Source organism: Myxine glutinosa, chromosome 5 (assembly GCF_964187855.1).
Source record: "Myxine glutinosa chromosome 5, kmMyxGlut1.1, whole genome shotgun sequence".
NCBI lineage: Eukaryota > Metazoa > Chordata > Myxini > Myxiniformes > Myxinidae > Myxine > Myxine glutinosa.
Window position 1 is genome coordinate 109985011 of NC_136265.1, and position 17428 is coordinate 110002438.

At 45.0% G+C, this 17428-nt stretch overlaps 1 protein-coding gene across 4 annotated transcripts in view; it reads left to right on the plus strand.

Moving 5' to 3' along the window:
* LOC137414068 (heme oxygenase 2) overlaps nt 1-17428 on the plus strand; it is a 61650-nt gene that overhangs the window by 19243 nt on the left and 24979 nt on the right. For 2 of the 4 annotated variants that reach the window (XM_068099538.2, XM_078778510.1), the window contains exons 4-5: nt 894-1391; nt 3298-3415. In XM_068099538.2, the coding sequence (XP_067955639.1) occupies nt 894-1391; nt 3298-3415 (616 nt within the window). Of the gene's footprint in view, nt 1-893; nt 1392-3294; nt 3416-17428 lie in introns of all 4 variants that reach the window. The other 2 variants (XM_068099536.2, XM_068099537.2) reach the window with 1 other exon arrangement.

Sequence of the window (17428 nt, forward strand, 5' to 3'; positions counted from 1 at the left end):
TCTCTCAATGGTGAAGAATCGCTTTAAAAAAAAAGTCTCAGATCCGGATGCAGATCTTCCCCAAAATAGAATCATTTCGTCCTTGTCACACAACCAACTTCTCCACCAAATGTCATCCAAATCCGTTCCCTCCCTTTTGAGATATCCTGTTCACAGACAAACATACAGGGGTGAAAACACATTACCTTCATCCACCTTCGGTGGCGGAAGTAAAAATAGAGATTGTGAAGGTCGTATAAAAAAAAATATTCCGCAAGTTTACCACCATTGATGCAGTGTCTATTACACCACCTTATTTAACATGTTACATTAGTAATTCATGCCTGTTGTTTGTGTCCTTTATGACGTCCTTAAAAACAGTGTTTCCTGTTTGGAATGATTTTCAATTTTGACAGACAGACAAAGTAATTTTGAGCCAAAGTACTGCTAAACTTCAAGTTCGTTTTCCGATTCATGTTCCGATTTGTGTTCAAAATATAATATTCAATTGAAATCAAGTTGTTCCTCAAGCATCAACCTTCATTTGTGGACAGAGGGATGGACAGACAGAAGTGAAACTATTGCTTAACCCTGCTTTTCGCTTTGCGTGTTTCGCATTGCCAGATATACATTCAGCAAGAATTACAAGGATATTGGTAAACAATGAACAAATCAACACAGTACATGGGATTTGTTTCTGGTATTCCAGGAATCATTTGCCAATTGCTCAGATGAGAAAACCAAAATACTGTAGACCATTATAGAATTTTTCTCTTCGGCTTTGGGAACTAAATCGTCCATTGTTCGAGATTGCGAGATTTCAGATTGCGAGAAATGTAGTGCGAGATTTTAGAATGAATTTCTTAGATCGTGAAATTGATTTTATTTTCCTCCTTCCCTTATTGTATCCTCAGTTGGCGACAGTTGCTATCTACCATGTGTACTCCGCCATGGAAGAAGAGTTATGCAAGAACGAAGACCATCCAGCTCTAGCTCCTCTCTACTTTCCTGCCGAGCTGCATCGTAAGAGCGCCCTTGAGCAGGACCTAGCTTTCCTGCTGGGACCAGAATGGCGTCAGCACCCAGAGATAAGACCCTCACAGGCAACGCAACATTACGTGGAGCGGATCCATGACGTCGGTCAAACGGAGCCGGCTCTGCTGGTGGCGCACGCGTATACCCGTTATCTTGGGGATCTTTCAGGGGGCCAGGTGTTGAAGAAGGTGGCACAGAGGGCCCTCAAACTCCCCGCCTCAGGTGAAGGCGTCAAGTTCTTCTCTTTTCCACAGATCTCGAATCGTGCTGGCTTCAAGCAGTTGTACCGTTCACGTCTCAATGCCATTGATCTGGACAAAGAGATGAGTGAACGTATCGTAAAGGAGGCCAACCGAGTGTTCAACCTTAACATGGAGGTGTGTTAATTGCTTTGGTTGAATGAAAGTTTGTTTGGGTTGGGTTTTCAGTGAGTAACTGATTCCACAAATATTTAAATGCAGTTGAATCAAATATTTAAATGCTCTTGATTTAAGCATTTATATTTACAGTCGGACCCGGCTATTCGTGGGTGCCGCGTATTCATGGTTGATAAATTGCGACCTGCCTCTCTATTCGTGGCCCTATGTCCTGTGTATTCGTGGTTTCTCATGGGCGCAAAAGTTTTTTTTTTCACGAGCCGCGAGCATGACACATTTATGAAACCCATATTTCACCAGCCACGCACAAAGCAGCTGGACATACGCAAAAAAATAATCTACGAGCAGCCAGCCTGACCTGCTTCTGCATTTGCAGCACTGTGCCTCGCGTTTTCACAGCTTTCGCTGGATATCCTGCCATTCACACTGTGAACAGCTTCACCTGATATCCCGCCACCGTTCACACGTAAACATTGCTTCGTGGGATATCCCACAGACGGTAAAATTGCTTCACGGGATTTCCCACAAACAGTAAACGTTGCTTCGTGGGATATTCCACAGATGGTAAACATTGCTTTGCGGAATTTCCCACAAACAGTAAACATTGATTTGCGGGATATTCCACCAGCTGTATAACACGTCATCCGCACGAGTTACTGCACAGAATGAAAACACTCCACAGTATCTATTAGTGCGATTAGCTGTCTCCCTTTTCCCCCATTGAAACAATGACACGGCATGCATTCTTGGATTTTTGTTTACAACAGGCATTTTAAAGCCATTTTCCCTGCTAGAGCGGGGGTTAGCCTTGCGGCCCCCATGACGATCTTCTCCATTTTGCCCTATTTTCTGCATCTCCCCTTGTTAACCCCCTTGCCCGCATTTCTTCTTCGACCATCTTTAGCCAAGTCTTTCTCGGCCTTCCCCATCCTCTACTTCCTTCTACATTCATTTCCATCACTCTTCTCAACCAGTCACTTTCATCCTTCCTCAACACATGACCAAACCATCTCAAACTGTTTCTCTTCACAGCATCCATCACAGGCTCTATTCCCATCATCTGTTTACATCATCATTATCTGCTTACATTCGCGGGATATTCATTGACATTCAGTTTGTTCCTTGACATTCGCGGATTTTCACGATTCGGGAACCTATTCCCCCTTTTTCCATTAAAACATTGCACCGCCATTTGCGGTTTCGCTATTAGTGGCACTTACCAGGAACGTATCCCCCGCGGACAGCGGGGTTGATGTGTGCATCATAATCAGTATTTTTGCTGAATCACCTTGAGAAAATTTGGATATGTACGTTTATTAGGGCATGCCTTGAATTTTTTTTTTCAATTTCATATTATTATTCCTATAGATCAACAGGCAGTTCACCCTTTATAAAGCACGCCATATCCAAATCGGGATGAAAGGTCAAATAAAAAGCATTGAAGTGCTTTAAACGTTTTTTGTATATTTGTTAAAATTTGCACTGTTCAGCAAATTGTCGAGTAATTTGTCAGTTGTGTAATGGTCGACATGTGTTCATTAATTAGCTGATGGCAAATAAGTTCATCTCGTGGAAATTGAGCGCTTGCCTTCGAGCTATGTAGTCGGGGCTTTATTCTCGGCCCAACTCTATACCGTCGGACCGGTGCTTCACGAGCAGGACCTTGAAGAAATAGGTGCCCCATCCCTCGGATGCTAACCTGGGTGTCCCGTCGCTCTGCCATAATGTATTGTTAAAGATCTCACATGACAAAGACCATTCTCTGGATTGGAAGATCAAAGTATTATATTGAGAATCCAAACCAAGTAAACATCCTAACTCAGTTGAGGAACCCTTCCTCAGACTGAATTTGCAATGTTTGTTTTGAATGATTTCTTTTATCTTCATCATTATCATTGCTCAGCAGATGTTTGAAGAGCTTGATAAGGTGGGGAAAGCTCTGCCAACCGAGGAAAACCAAGCCGGAGTCCCGTTGCACGATGGAAAAGGCGACGTCTCCAAATGCCCTTACTATATGGGACAAGGTATGTTGAGCATTTTTTTTTTGGATACTGAATCGAGGCTCGTGAAAGAGCTAACATTTACTTCACAAACAAATCAACCAGACAAACAAAATATATAAAAAGAGGGAGCGGAAGACAAGATCGGGAGAGAAGGGGAAGCACACAAACGCAACATTTGAGAGCAGGGAGATGTGTGGGAGGGAGAGGGCTTGGGGGGAGGAGGCGTGGGAAGGGGGGGGCGGGGGTGGGAGAAGTATAAAACACAAGGACACCAAGGACTTCCAGGACAGAAGTTGGTATTTCAAAAAAGTGGAATTGGGGTGAAATTAGCGGGGGTAGAAAAGATCAAGGTTTTGGATAGGGGAAGATAAGAGATGGTGGTGAACAGCTGTTTTAAAGACCTGGAGGATGGAGTGGGATTGAAGAGAGTGAGGGAGTTTGTTCCAGAGGCGGGAGAAAAGAGGAATGAAGGAGTGAAGGTGAGCAGAGAGTCTTGATTTTGGCAGTTTAACCATAAGAGGGTTGCAGGCAGATCTTGTGTGACCTGGAGGAATATTTGCGGGACAGAGCCCAGAGAGAGCTGGGGGGGGGGGGGCAAGGCCAGAGAGGAGTCGGTATTAGACGGAAAGACCACCAACATGCCTGCGGTGAGTGAGTGAGAGGCCCTTGGAGTTAGCTTCATCGTGGGAAATTTCAATGATTCTGAATGCTTTGGTTTCAACAGCATGAAGACGAGCTAGGTGTGAGGCAGGAGCACCAGCCCAGAGGGGAGAGCAGTATTCCATTGAGCTGCGGATGAAAGCCTTGTATGTTGTGAGGAGCTCAGGTGTGCCAAGGAAGGACTTCGCACGACGGAGGATGCCCAGTCGGCGACTGGCTTTGGAGGCCAGATTTGAAATGTGGTTTTCCCAGGAAAGATCATGGCAGATAGTGAGACCCAAAAGCTTGAGTGACAGAACTTCTTGGAGAGGATTATTCAGAAAGTGGATGGGATGGTTGTCCAGTCGGTCTTTTTGGAGAGACCGTAAGAGTGTGAGATTTGTCAGGATTGAAAGACATGTTCCACTTGTTTGCCCAGTCTGTGATTTTGTCCAGGTCTGCAGAGAGTGAGGATGCTGCAGACTGCTGATCTGAGGGATGAAGAATGGAGTGACAGAGAGTAGAGTCATCAGCAAAGAGATAGAGAGGATTTTCAAGAGAGTCAGAGAGATCATTGATGAAGACCAGAAAAAGCACAGGGCCCAGAACACTGCCTTGGGGAACTCCAGCCTGAACAGGAAGAGGAGATGAGAGAAACCCATTCAGGGCCACACGTTGACTACGACTATAGAGGAAGTCCGCCAGCTATGCGTGGAGATTTCCATGGATACCAAAAGAGGAGAGTTTGGTGAGCAGAGCGGGGTGCCAGACCGTATCGAAGGCACGTGATATGTCAAGGGAGACAGCTCTAATTTCCTGTTTGGCATTGAGGACCTCCATCCATTGTTGAGAAAGCAGAATGTCCAGAGTAGAGTGACCAGGTCTGAAACCAAATTTATTATCAGAGATCAAGCCATTTGAGAAGAGGAAAGATTTAATATCTGAAGCGATGATGGAGTCCATGACTTTGCTGATAATTGGGAGAAGGCTGATTGGTCTGTAGTTGCTGGGATCTGTTTTTGCACCTTTTTTGTGCAAAGCGGTGATGTTGGCAGATTTCCAAGCAGATGGCAGATGACCTTGAGCAAAAGAGATGGTGAAGAGAACAGAGAGAGGGAGTGAAAGAGCGGAAGAACAGGATTTTAGGACCCGTGGGCTGATGCCGTCAGGTCCAGTTGCAGAATCAGAGTCGAGGGTTGACAGAAACTTTTCCACCTTGTCAGGAGGAAAGGACACAGAGTCCAGGAGCAGCTGGGTATGGTGGGTACAGAGAGGGATGGGTTTGGGACACAAGATTTAGAGGCAAACACAGAGTTGAGGCATTCAGCTTTTTCACGTGCGGAGTCAGCCGTGTGGCCGTTTGAGGTGAGGGAGGGGATGGAGGCGGAGCAAACACCAGAAACAGATTTGACCAGACGCCAACAGGATTTGGAAGAGGGAGACAGATAAGAGAGTTCGGTCCTGAGAACGGAGAGATATTGTTTCCTGGCTCTCCTGAGGGTGGACACACACTTGTTTCGGGCTTTGTGAAAGGAAATGAGATTTCCTTCTGTTGGATTTGCTTTCCAGGAGACGAAAGCAAGTTGTTTCTGGGCAATAGCCTCACCACAAGATTCCGTGGACCATGGATGGGAGGAAGGGTATGACAACTGAAGACTAGATGGGATAAATCTGTGCATGAGAGAGAGCAATTTACTTTGGAAGAATTCCCAGGATGAGTTGATGTCAGAGGCGGTAGAGATGGGAGACCAGTCCAGATGATTGATGGCTGCTTGAAGACCGTGCCAGTTGGCCTGAGTGAAATGCCAGACTCGTCGACGCTGAGGAGGCTCTCTGAGAATGGTCAGAGAGATGTCAACTTTAACAAGCACATGATCAGATGAGCCGATTGGAGCAGAAGAAGAGCAGCAGACATTTTCAGGGAAGTTAGTCATAACCAAGTCCAGAAGAGAAGTTGCTCTGTTGACTGAGATCAGGGTCGGGAAATTGACAGATTGTGTCAGTCCCAGTGAGTCGCAGAAGTCCTTTGCTGAGGAGCCATGGCTGGTGAGAGAGGTACCCACACCCAGCCAACTGGCATGGTGACAATTGAAATCACCACATATGAGGAAGAGAGAGTTGGGATGGGTAGATAGAAGTTGGTCCATATTATCAGACAGCGAGATGTAGATGGAGTCATTACTGTTTGGTGGACGGTACAACACACATATGAACAAAAGGTGGGAGCGAAGGGGAAGCCGTAGCCAAAGGTATTCCTGGGGGTGAGGTGGAGAGAGGGCAGTGCAGGGCGAGTGAGGAAGAGTTGTTTTTTATAAAGATAGCAACCCCACCTCCAGGACGAGGCTCAGGTCTATCATACCGGGGGAGGGAGTAACCTGGGAGAGATACCAAGGAATCAGAGACATCATGGAGGAGGAAAGTTTCTGTTAAGCAGATCACGTCTGGTTTGTCAGAAGCAACCTGCATGGAGAGATCAGTCAAGTTTGAGCGAAAGCCCCGGATGTTTGAGGTCCATACTGTTAAAGAAGAGGAAGGGGGAGCATCGGATACAGAACAGAGGTGGGGGGGGGGGGGGTGCGGTAGGGTAAGGTGTGGAAGAGGTAGGGAGAGCTGTTGAAGGTGTGTCAGAGATTTCAGAATAGCTTGGATAAAGGGAAGAATGGGGCGGACAAAAGGTTTGATGGTGATTGGGTGAGGGGCAGTGAGGTGTTATTTGAGGAGGGGGAAGAGTGAGGCAGAAGGTTGAGGGAGATGAAGGTGAAAGTTGGAAGGGGGAAGAAGCGGGGAGGACGCTTTGAGGAGGAGGGGTGAGAGGGGAGTCTAGGAGGGGAGGGGTGTGAGGGGAGTTTAGGAGGGAAGGGGCGAGGGGGGAGATTTGAAAGGGATGGGTGATGGGGATGTTTTGGAGGGGAGGGGCAAGGGGGTAAATTTAGAGGGGAGGGGTGATGGGGAAGTTTTGGAGGGGAGGGGTGATGGGGAAGTTTTGGAGGGAAGGGGTGATGGGGAAGATTTGGAGGGGAGGGGCAAGGGGGGAAGATTTGAAAGGGATGTGTGATGGGGAAGATTTGGAGGGGAGGGGCAAGGGGGAATATTTGAAAGAGATGGGTGATGGGGGAGATTTGGAGGGGAGGGGCAAGGAGTAGATTTGGAGGGGAGGGGTGATGGGGAAGTTTTGAAGGGGAGCGGTTATGGGGAAGTTTAGGAGGGAAGGGGTGATGGGGAGGTTTTGGAGGGAAGGGGTGATGGGGAAGATTTGGAGGGGAGGGGTGAGATTGGATTTTGAAAAGTGTACGATTAATGGGAAATGAACATTTATTGCAAAATGAGTTTCTTGAGACCTTCGAGTCAAAAATACGTTTGAGGACGCTGAAGGATGGGTGGAGTGCTGGAGAGTTGATTAATTGAACTAGCTGAAGTTCCCGTCTGCGATAGTTCCCCGTAAATACTGTGGTGGATTTTAATTAATTAATTTAGCCTTTAAATGATTTGACAAGACCCAAGAGAATTAAATGTCCACACTCATCTCAGAAGACAATTGACACATGAATCAGAATAATAATGATCAGAAGAATAATTTAATGACACATGGGAGTACTTGATTCACTGGTACCAAAGATATTGTTGCGGTTTTAGAACCCTCACTTGTAAATAATATTACTTGTAAATATCCCATTATTAAAAGGTTAAAGGTTGCACCCCTAGTTGGCCACAAGCAACACTTAGGCCATCATAGAACTCAGTTATTTCATTATTATGTGTTTTAGATAAGGCCGTGTTTCCAATAGTTGAATCTGTGTTGCGTCAATCAAATAAAATTAGGCCCATTCCGTCCATTTTGCGACCTCCCTCTCCAAGCGACGCCATTATGCGCCCCTACAGTCGGTGCCTCAGCGTTCGCTCAAGCGCCGCCATGAACCATGCGGTCAGGCCCGAGGAAAAAGGGGGCGGAACGCCAAGAAGAAGGTGTGGCCTGTCAACCAGCCGTCAAAGGCGTGGCCGGTAAGCCCTCACCAGCCAACCAGGGCTGATGTAACATCACCGACAGGCGTGGCCTTGAGGGCCGCGTAGTGATCGCGTGGCGCTTTATATAAGCGCGAACGCAAAGCCCTTTTACGGACTTCTTTTGAGGAGGAGATACGGCAGCACTCGAGTGGAAGGTTGGCGGTAAAAAGGACTCGGGTTGGAGACGCGCTTATACGAGTCTGATTGGGAAATGCGCACAAGTTTGGTTGGAGACGCGCTTATTAACGGACTTGTCCAGGAGCGCACACGTATGGGACACCAGCCTCCCCCCCCCCCCCCCCCCCCGCCATATGTAAGGTCCGCTCGCGTCCAACTACGCGCGGAGCTGCCTGCCGGGTTTTCGCCCGCTGAACCGGAGCTTGGACTGGAGCCTCGCCTGGACCCCGTCACCGGACCCTCTACCTGACCACCTACCAGCTACAATCCCCGTGTGAGTGTGTATGTTTGTCTGGGGTATAGAATAAGACTGCTTTCAGACTGCCCTGTGTCCTGCTTCTTCTTCTTCCTTTCTTGTACATTCTTTCCTTTCCTCTTTTTGTTTGTAATAAATTCACCTGTTCTTTCTGGTTTTGTCTTAATCCCTTCGCTTTCGTCTTTTCTCAATTGAGTACCTGTGGCACGATTAGGAACCGCTCAGAATCGGGTTTAGTCATTGTTAACAGCTCGGGTCGCAGATTGCTAACCGCTCGGCATTTTCCAACATATCCGTGGTTCGAGCGGGAGTTATTCCCTCGTTTCCGGCTGGCGTTGGTACTTTGGTAGTAGTGAACCCCTAGGCCTAGCAAACCCTATCTAACGCCGCGCCGGGAAGGGCGGTATAACCCCCAGGACTCAGGACGGCCAGCTAAAAAGACAAGGGGATTAACCTCCCCTTGATAAGGGGAGCGCCGACCCCCGAGATCCGTAACAATATTTACAGAAAAACACTTCCGTTTGAGTTACACATCCACGAATAAAACGAAATCACTGCGCTACATTCAACACAGATCAACACACTACATTTAATACATTACAACTGAACCAAGAGCTCCCCGAGGTAGCTGTGGCATGGCTATTTATGGTCAGAGATCAAAGACGGTAGGTCAAACAAGGTTCACAGAGATAGCAAGTCTTGCGTGACTCTTCAACTCCTTGGATCAGCTCTTTTCTTTCTTCATATCCAACTCTCCCAGCCATAAAATGTCAAGTCATCGAGAAAACAGAGATTTCAAACATCTTATAAAATAAACAAAGCCTTCTGCTTTTCCAGATATCGGTTCTGTTTCTCAATCTACTAAGAGAAAAACAGGGTTGGATAAAGTTCAAATCGGTGAGGGTAATACATCATTGTTTTAAATCATATATATATATATATGTATACATATATATGTATATATTGTTAAGTGCTCCTCCCCAAACCCCGGTCACGGTGTACCTCCGAGCCCCGAGAGGAGTCTCGGCAGAAAGATGTGTTATTCTGTGTCAAAGATCAATGGTGAAACCACACCAATAGTTACCAACAAACAAATATTGTATTAAGGTCACACAAGAATAACAACACAAAAACAATAGTAATCAATTGTATAACCAATATATATTTCCTATGATGGTACCATCAGGTTCGTACAATATAACTCACTGTGCTCCAGGTGAGCGAAAAGAAGAACAATCCCAATGTCTCTATTCCTGGCTTCAAGCCAAAGTTGATTCCGGCTTAAAGCCAAAGTCGATCCACTCCAGTGATCGTCCGTATGATGTCGTATAGAGACCAGAATCCCGTTGGGTTGGCAGTTACACTGCCAAAGATGGGCGAAGGTGTCCTCGAGAAGCGACGGGGAAATCACACCTTCAGGTATGGATGTTTGACGGCTCTCAATCGGCGAACCGCAGATTTCCCACTCAAAAGCCACGTTACACACACACACCAAATTAACGTCTCGATGCGGTGAGAATTTTTGAAGCGAAGTGAAAAAAACCTTGAGCGATGCGCAAAGCGCGCGAGTCAAGATGGCCGATGGCCCGTTCTCGTGGCGTAATGGGACTTCGATGATTCTCTTCGGAATCAACCGCAAAACCTGTCACGCAGGTTTATCTCTCACAGCGATAACAACTCTGTCACAGGAATCCCTTTCCCAGGAAACCCAAAGTTCACACGTGACCCTCGTTCACCAACGTTTGCTCAGGACCTTGAAGCAGCTCGGCTTCTTGTCCGACTCACTCGCTCCGCCTTCTCTTCCTCCTCTTCCTCTTTGTCGTCATCCGGTTCCGGTTTCATTTAGAACATTAACTTTTTTACCTTTTGAAAATAGTAATCTCTATTTCCCTTAAACGACAACAATAATAGTACATGGAACCAACAATGTTTACAGTGGATGAAAACCACAACAACAGAAGTGACGAATCCGTAACACTTCCCCCCCCTCAAGAAAGAAAGTTTGAACATGGTGAAAACCTTCTTTGCAGGCATAAACTCTTTTAACAAACAAAAGTAAAACTCACACCCAAATTATCAATTCACGTGAACAACAATCTATATTATAATAGCCGTAGATGATTCTGTCTGTCTGTCTGTCTATCTGTTGGGTGTCTGTCCGGGGTGTGGCTTACTCGGTTTGCAGAGTAGCTCCACCCATAGCTCCACCCATTCTGGGAGTGGCTATAAACAAATATCCACCATTTTATTAACTCGCATAGCTTTGAGTCCTGTTTTGTAGGCCCGTGGTGTCTTGCTCTCCCCCAGTTTTATTTCAAATCAAATTCGATAAATCATTTCATTTTTCACAGTCGCTAACATAGTTTTAGACTCGGTTGAAAAAAAACGGGAAGAAAATCCGATGAAAGTTGCCGTTTATAGAACGAAATGAATTCTCAAAGGCCTGTAACTTCAAGGCCATTGAGTCTCTCTCACGCCTTTATCTCCAATCTAACTCACCATATGATTTCATTTTTATCGATGGTTTTACTTTTAGACTCGGTGTCAGCAATAATTGAGAACAATCCACACACGCGGGAAAATGCAGAGATATATTTTTTAAAATCGCGTCATGGTGTATCATACACCGCCCAACATGACACCGCCGGCAATGTGTCGATATATATTAAAAATTCGCTTTTGCTTTTCCGTTATGATATATTACTATTTCGTTTGATGATAGTCGTCACAAAAACGTCAACAATGATGCCGACATATATTTCTTCGTTTTTATTTCATTCAACATATTAGCCGGAAGTAAAATATGTTTCAGGAAATTACCGAGAGATATTTCTTCGTTTTTTTTATTAGTTATGTGCGCATACACTTTAAATAGGTTTATTTGAAATCTTTAATTTTCCACAAACATTCCACACACGCGGGAAAATGCAGAGATATATTTTTTAAAATCGCGTCATGGTGTATCATACACCGCCCAACATGACACCGACGGCAATGTGTCGATATCTATTTTAAATTCGATATATCATTTCATTTTTCACAGTCGCTAACATAGTTTTAGACTCGGTTGAAAAAAAACGAGAAGAAAATCCGATGAAAGTTGCCGTTTATAGAACGAAATGAATTCTCAAATGCCTGTAACTTCAAGGCCATTGAGTCTCTCTCACGCCTTTATCTCCAATCTAACTCACCATATGATTTCATTTTTATCGATGGTTTTAGAGTCGGTGTCAGCAATAATTGAGAACATTCCACACACGCGGGAAAATGCAGATATATTTTTTAAAATCGCGTCATGGTGTATCATACACCGCCTAACATGACACCGACGGCAACGTGTCGATACATATTAAAAATTCGATATATCATTTCATTTTTCACAGTCGCTAACATAGTTTTCGACTCGGTTGAAAAAAAACGGGAAGGAAATCCAATGAAAGTTGCCGTTTATAGAACGAAATGAATTCTCAAACGCCTGTAACTTCAACTTCAAGGCCATTGAGTCTCTCTCACGCCTTTATCTCCAATCTAACTCACCATATGATTTCATTTTTATCGATGGTTTTGGACTCGGTGTCAGCAATAATTGAGAACATTCCACACACGCGGGAAAATGCAGAGATATATTTTTAAAAATCGCGTCATGGTGTATCATACACCGCCCAACATGACACCGACGGCAACGTGTCGATATATATTAAAAATTCGCTTTTGCTTTTCCGTTAAGATATATTACTTTTTCGTTTGATGACAGTCGTCACAAAAACGTCAACAATGATGCCGACATATATTTCTTCGTTTTTATTTAATTCAACATTATTAGCCGGAAGTAAAATATGTTTCAGGAAATTACCGAGAGATATTTCTTCGTTTTTTAAAATTAGTTATGTGCGAATACACTTTAAATAGGTTTATTTGAAATCTTTAATTTTCCACAATATAATTTACTTGCCATTTATCATTTGATGATTACGAGACAAATTCCTCTTGAGGATCGTGACAATTCATGCGCTGCGTGGAAACTTCTATTTCCAAAATGAATGAGACGATCGATGAAGAACGCAGACTTGAACAGGATGCAGCAAGAAAACGAATGAGACGGGCGAACGAGTCCATCGACGAACGTCAATGCAAACTTGCGGGGTCACCCGTGGGAATCCCACGGGCATGGATGTGTGTGACATTTCGACATATTGAGTTAGATGCTGCACATTCATTTTTACAAAATGGTTACTGGCAAGTCATCAGATCCAGAAATGGTGTAAAAACCACCGTTTAGAGGCCATTTTTCCCCGCAAAGCGGGGGTTGGCCTTTTCGGGGACCGTGGTAGTTGTTGTTTTTTTGTCCCCTTTTTGAAGCAATGTTTTACGGCCGGATGCCCTTCCTGACGCCAACCCTTTTTGCCGCCTTCAACGACAAACAGGGAATTACCAGTGAACTGGTACTCAATTAGCCGACCTCGGAAGGATGACAGGCTGAGTCAACCCCCCTGGCATTAATTCGGCGATCGACCGAGATTCGAACCCAGGATCCTAAGCCGGCACCCTAGCCGCTAGCCCAACACCAGAAATGGTGTCATGAACACAATTTATTTACGCACAAGCACAAAAGCAAGACGGGCCGATTTCCGATTCCGACGGGCCGACGGGCGAGACGGGCCGATTTCCGATTCCGACGGGCCGATTTGGAGCAAGAAAAAGAACGAGACGGGAGAAAAGGGAGAGAAACGAGACGGGGAAAGCCGATTGGAGAGGCGAGTGAGGCGCGATTGGAGAGGAGTGTGAGGCGCGATTGGAGAGGAGTGTGAGGCACGATTGGAGAGGAGTGTGAGGCGTGATTGGAGAGGAGTTTGAGGCACGATTGGAGAGGAGTGATTGGAGGGGAGTGTGAGGCACGATTGGAGAGGAGTGTGAGGCACGATTGGAGAGGAGTGTGAGGCGCGATTGGAGAGGAGTGTGAGGCGCGATTGGAGAGGCGTGTGAAGGATTGCAGAGGAGAGGAGTGTGAGGGATTGGAGAGGTGAGGGATTGGAAAGGAGAGGGATGTGAGGGTTTGGAGAGGAGAGGAGTGCTAGGTGGAGAGAGGAGAGTGTCAGGTGGAGACAGGAGAGTGTCAGGTGGAGACAGGAGAGTGTCAGGTGGAGAGGAGTGAGGGGTCACATATTATGTGAAATAACTAAATTCACACCATTTCTGGATCTGATGACTTGCCAGTAACCATTTTGTAAAAATGAATGTGCAGCATATAACTCAATATGTCGAAATGTCACACACATCCATGCCCGTGGGATTCCCACGGGTGACCCCGCTAGTCTATATTATAATAGCCGTAGATGATTCTGTCTGTCTGTTGGGCGTCTGTCCGGGGTGTGGCTTACTCGGTTTGCAGAGTAGCTCCACCCATTCTGGGAGAGGCTTCATATAATTATAAACAAATATCCACCATTTTATTAACTCGCATAGCTTTGAGGCCTGTTTTGTTGGCCCGTGGTGTCTTGCTCTCTCTCCCAGTTTTATTTCAAATCAAATTCGATATATCATTTCATTTTTCACAGTCGCTAACATAGTTTTAGACTCGGTTGAAAAAAAACGGGAAGAAAATCCGATGAAAGTTGCCGTTTATAGAACGAAATGAATTCTCAAACGCCTGTAACTTCAAGGCCATTGAGTCTCTCTCACGCCTTTATCTCCAATCTAACTCACCATCTGATTTCATTTTTATCGATGGTTTTAGACTCGGTGTCGGCAATAATTGAGAACATTCCACAAACGCGGGAAAATGCAGAGATATATTTTTAAAAATCGCGTCATGGTGTATCATACACCGCCCAACATGACACCGATGGCAACGTGTCGATATATATTAAAAATTCGATATATCATTTCATTTTTCACAGTCGCTAACATAGTTTTAGACTCGGTTGAAAAAAAACGGGAAGAAAATCCGATGAAAGTTGCCGTTTATAGAACGAAATGAATTCTCAAAGGCCTGTAACTTCAAGGCCATTGAGTCTCTCTCACGCCTTTATCTCCAATCTAACTCACCATCTGATTTCATTTTTATTCATGGTTTTAGACTCGGTGTCAGAAACGTGGGAAAACGCAGAGATATATTTTTTAAAATACACCATATCACCGCCCAACAGCCAACAATTATCATACACCGCCCAACATGACACAGACGGCAACATTTCGACATTATCGCTTTTTCTTTAAACCGAGTGAACCGAGCCGAACCGAATAAACCGAGTGAATTCACGGTTTACTTTTGATGACAGTCGTCACAAAACGACATATATTTCTTCGTTTTTATTTCATTCAACATTATTAGCCGGAAGTAAAATATGGTTCAGGAAATTACCGAGAGATATTTCTTCGTTTCTTTATTTATTAGTTATTTGCGCATACACTTTAAATAGGTTTATTTGAAATCTTTAATTTTCACAATGTAATATATTTGTCATTTGATGATGACGAGAGACTTCCTCTTGACTCGTGACAATTCATGCGTTGCGTGGAAACTTCCATTTCCAAAATGAATGACACAGTTGATGAAGAACGACTCGGTGTCAGCAACCCTGGAAAATGCAGAGATATATTTTAAACCATCTTTGGTCTTTTGTCTTGGTCTTTGTCTTTCCCTCGCGGTCCCCATGTGCTGTCTTTGTCTTTCCCTCGCGGTCCCCCTGTACTGTCTTTGTCTTTCCCTCGCGGTCCCCATGTGCTGTTTTTGTCTTTCCCTCGTGGTCCCACTGTACTGTCTTTGTCTTTCCCTCGCGGTCCCCATGTGCTGTTTTTGTCTTTCCCTCGTGGTCCCACTGTACTGTCTTTGTCTTTCCCTCGCGGTCCCCATGTGCTGTTTTTGTCTTTCCCTTGCGGTCCCCCTGTACTGTCTTTGTCTTTCCCTCGCGGTCCCCATGTGCTGATTTTGTCTTTCCCTCGCGGTCCCCATGTACTGTCTTTGTCTTTCCCTCGCGGTCCCCCTGTACTGTCTTTGTCTTTCCCTCGCGGTCCCCATGTGCTGTCTTTGTCTTTCCCTCGTGGTCCCCATGTGCTGTCTTTGTCTTTCCCTCGTGGTCCCCATGTGCTGTCTTTGTCTTTCCCTCGTGGTCCCACTGTACTGTCTTTGTCTTTCCCTCGTGGTCCCCCAGTGCTGTCTTTGTCTTTCCCTCGTGGTCCCCATGTGCTGTCTTTGTCTTTCCCTCGTGGTCCCCATGTGCTGTCTTTGTCTTTCCCTCGTGGTCCCCATGTGCTGTCTTTGTCTTTCCCTCGTGGTCCCCATGTGCTGTCTTTTGTCTTTCCCTCGCGGTTGTCAGCTCTTTCACGAGCCTCGATTCAGTATAGAAAAAAAAAAAAACAAAAAAAAAAAAAAAAACCATATCACCATACACCATATCGCCACCCAACAGCCAACAAGTATCATACACCGCCCAACATGACACAGACAGCAACATGTCGACATTATCGCTTTTTCTTTAAACCGAGTGAACCGAGCCGAACCGAATACACCGAGTGAATTCACCGAGCGAATTTCATCCAATTCCACCGAGTTTCATGAAACCGAGAGATATTTCTTCGTTTTTATTTTATTAGTTACCAGCAGAAGTACCCAGCTTCTGCAGGGCAGGGGAGGGGGGAAGGGCACGTACACTTTAAACATGTATATACATGTGGGATGTGGGATATATACATGTGGGACGTGTGCGTGCGTGCGTGCGCGTGCATATGTGTGTGTGTGTGTATATATATGTGTGTGTGTGTGTGTGTGTATGTAGGCTAACCCCCGCTCTAGCAGGGAAAATGGCCTTAAAATGCATGTTGTTGGTGTGTGTGTGTGTGTGTGTGTGTGTGTGTGTGTGTGTGTGTGTGTGTGTGTGTGTGTGTGTGTGTGTGTGTGTGTGTGTGTGTGTGTGTGTGTGTGTGTGTGTGTGTGTGTGTGTGTGTGTGTGTGTGTGTGTGTGTGTGTGGATGTAGATATGTGTATAATGTGCATATATGTGTATAATGTGCATACGTGTGTGTGTGTGCATGTGTGTCGATGTACGTGTATGTGTATATGTGTGTGGGTGTATATATGTGTGTGTGTGTATATATGTAAACATGGGCCGGTGTGTGTGTAAAGTGTGAGGAGGTATTGGAGAGGAAAATGCAGAGATATATTTTTTTAAATCGCGCCATGATGATAAACGAAAATACACCGCCTAAAATAACAGTCGACATATATTTAAAATTCGTCACACACATCATTGCCCGTGGGATTCCCACGGGTGGGAATCCCACGGGCATGGATGTGTGTGACATTTCGACATATTGAGTTAGATGCTGCGCCTGCACATTCAGTTATATAAAATGGTTACTGGCAATTGATCACATCCACAAATGATGTAATCCACACAATTTATGTACTTTACATAACGTTAATGGGAATACATGCCCGTGTAGATGGGAATGACATATAATTCACCGAAAACGTTGAAGCAACCGCATAATATTACGGTGATGTTTAACTCTGAGTGAGAATAGTTCTGAATTTTAAAAACTTTCTTCTGATATTTGTGATTTATTTCAAACAAACTGTATTTCCCATCTACACGGGCATGTATTCCTATTAACGTTATGTAAAGTACATAAATTGTGTGGATTACATCATTTGTGGATGTGATCAATTGCCAGTAACCATTTTATATAACTGAATGTGCAGGTGCAGCATCTAACTCAATATGTCGAAATGTCACACACATCCATGCCCGTGGGATTCCCACGGGTGACCCCGCTAGTAATTAATATTCCCCAAAATAAAGCAACAACACTTCCAACAACCTACAGGAATTTCCAAAGTTAGTTCACTCTGGATAGAGCATCAGCAACGACATTGTCCCTGCCCTTTACATGCTCAATTTCCAAGTTGAACTCCTGCAAAGCCAAACTCCATCTCATCAACCTCTGATTTTTATTTTTCA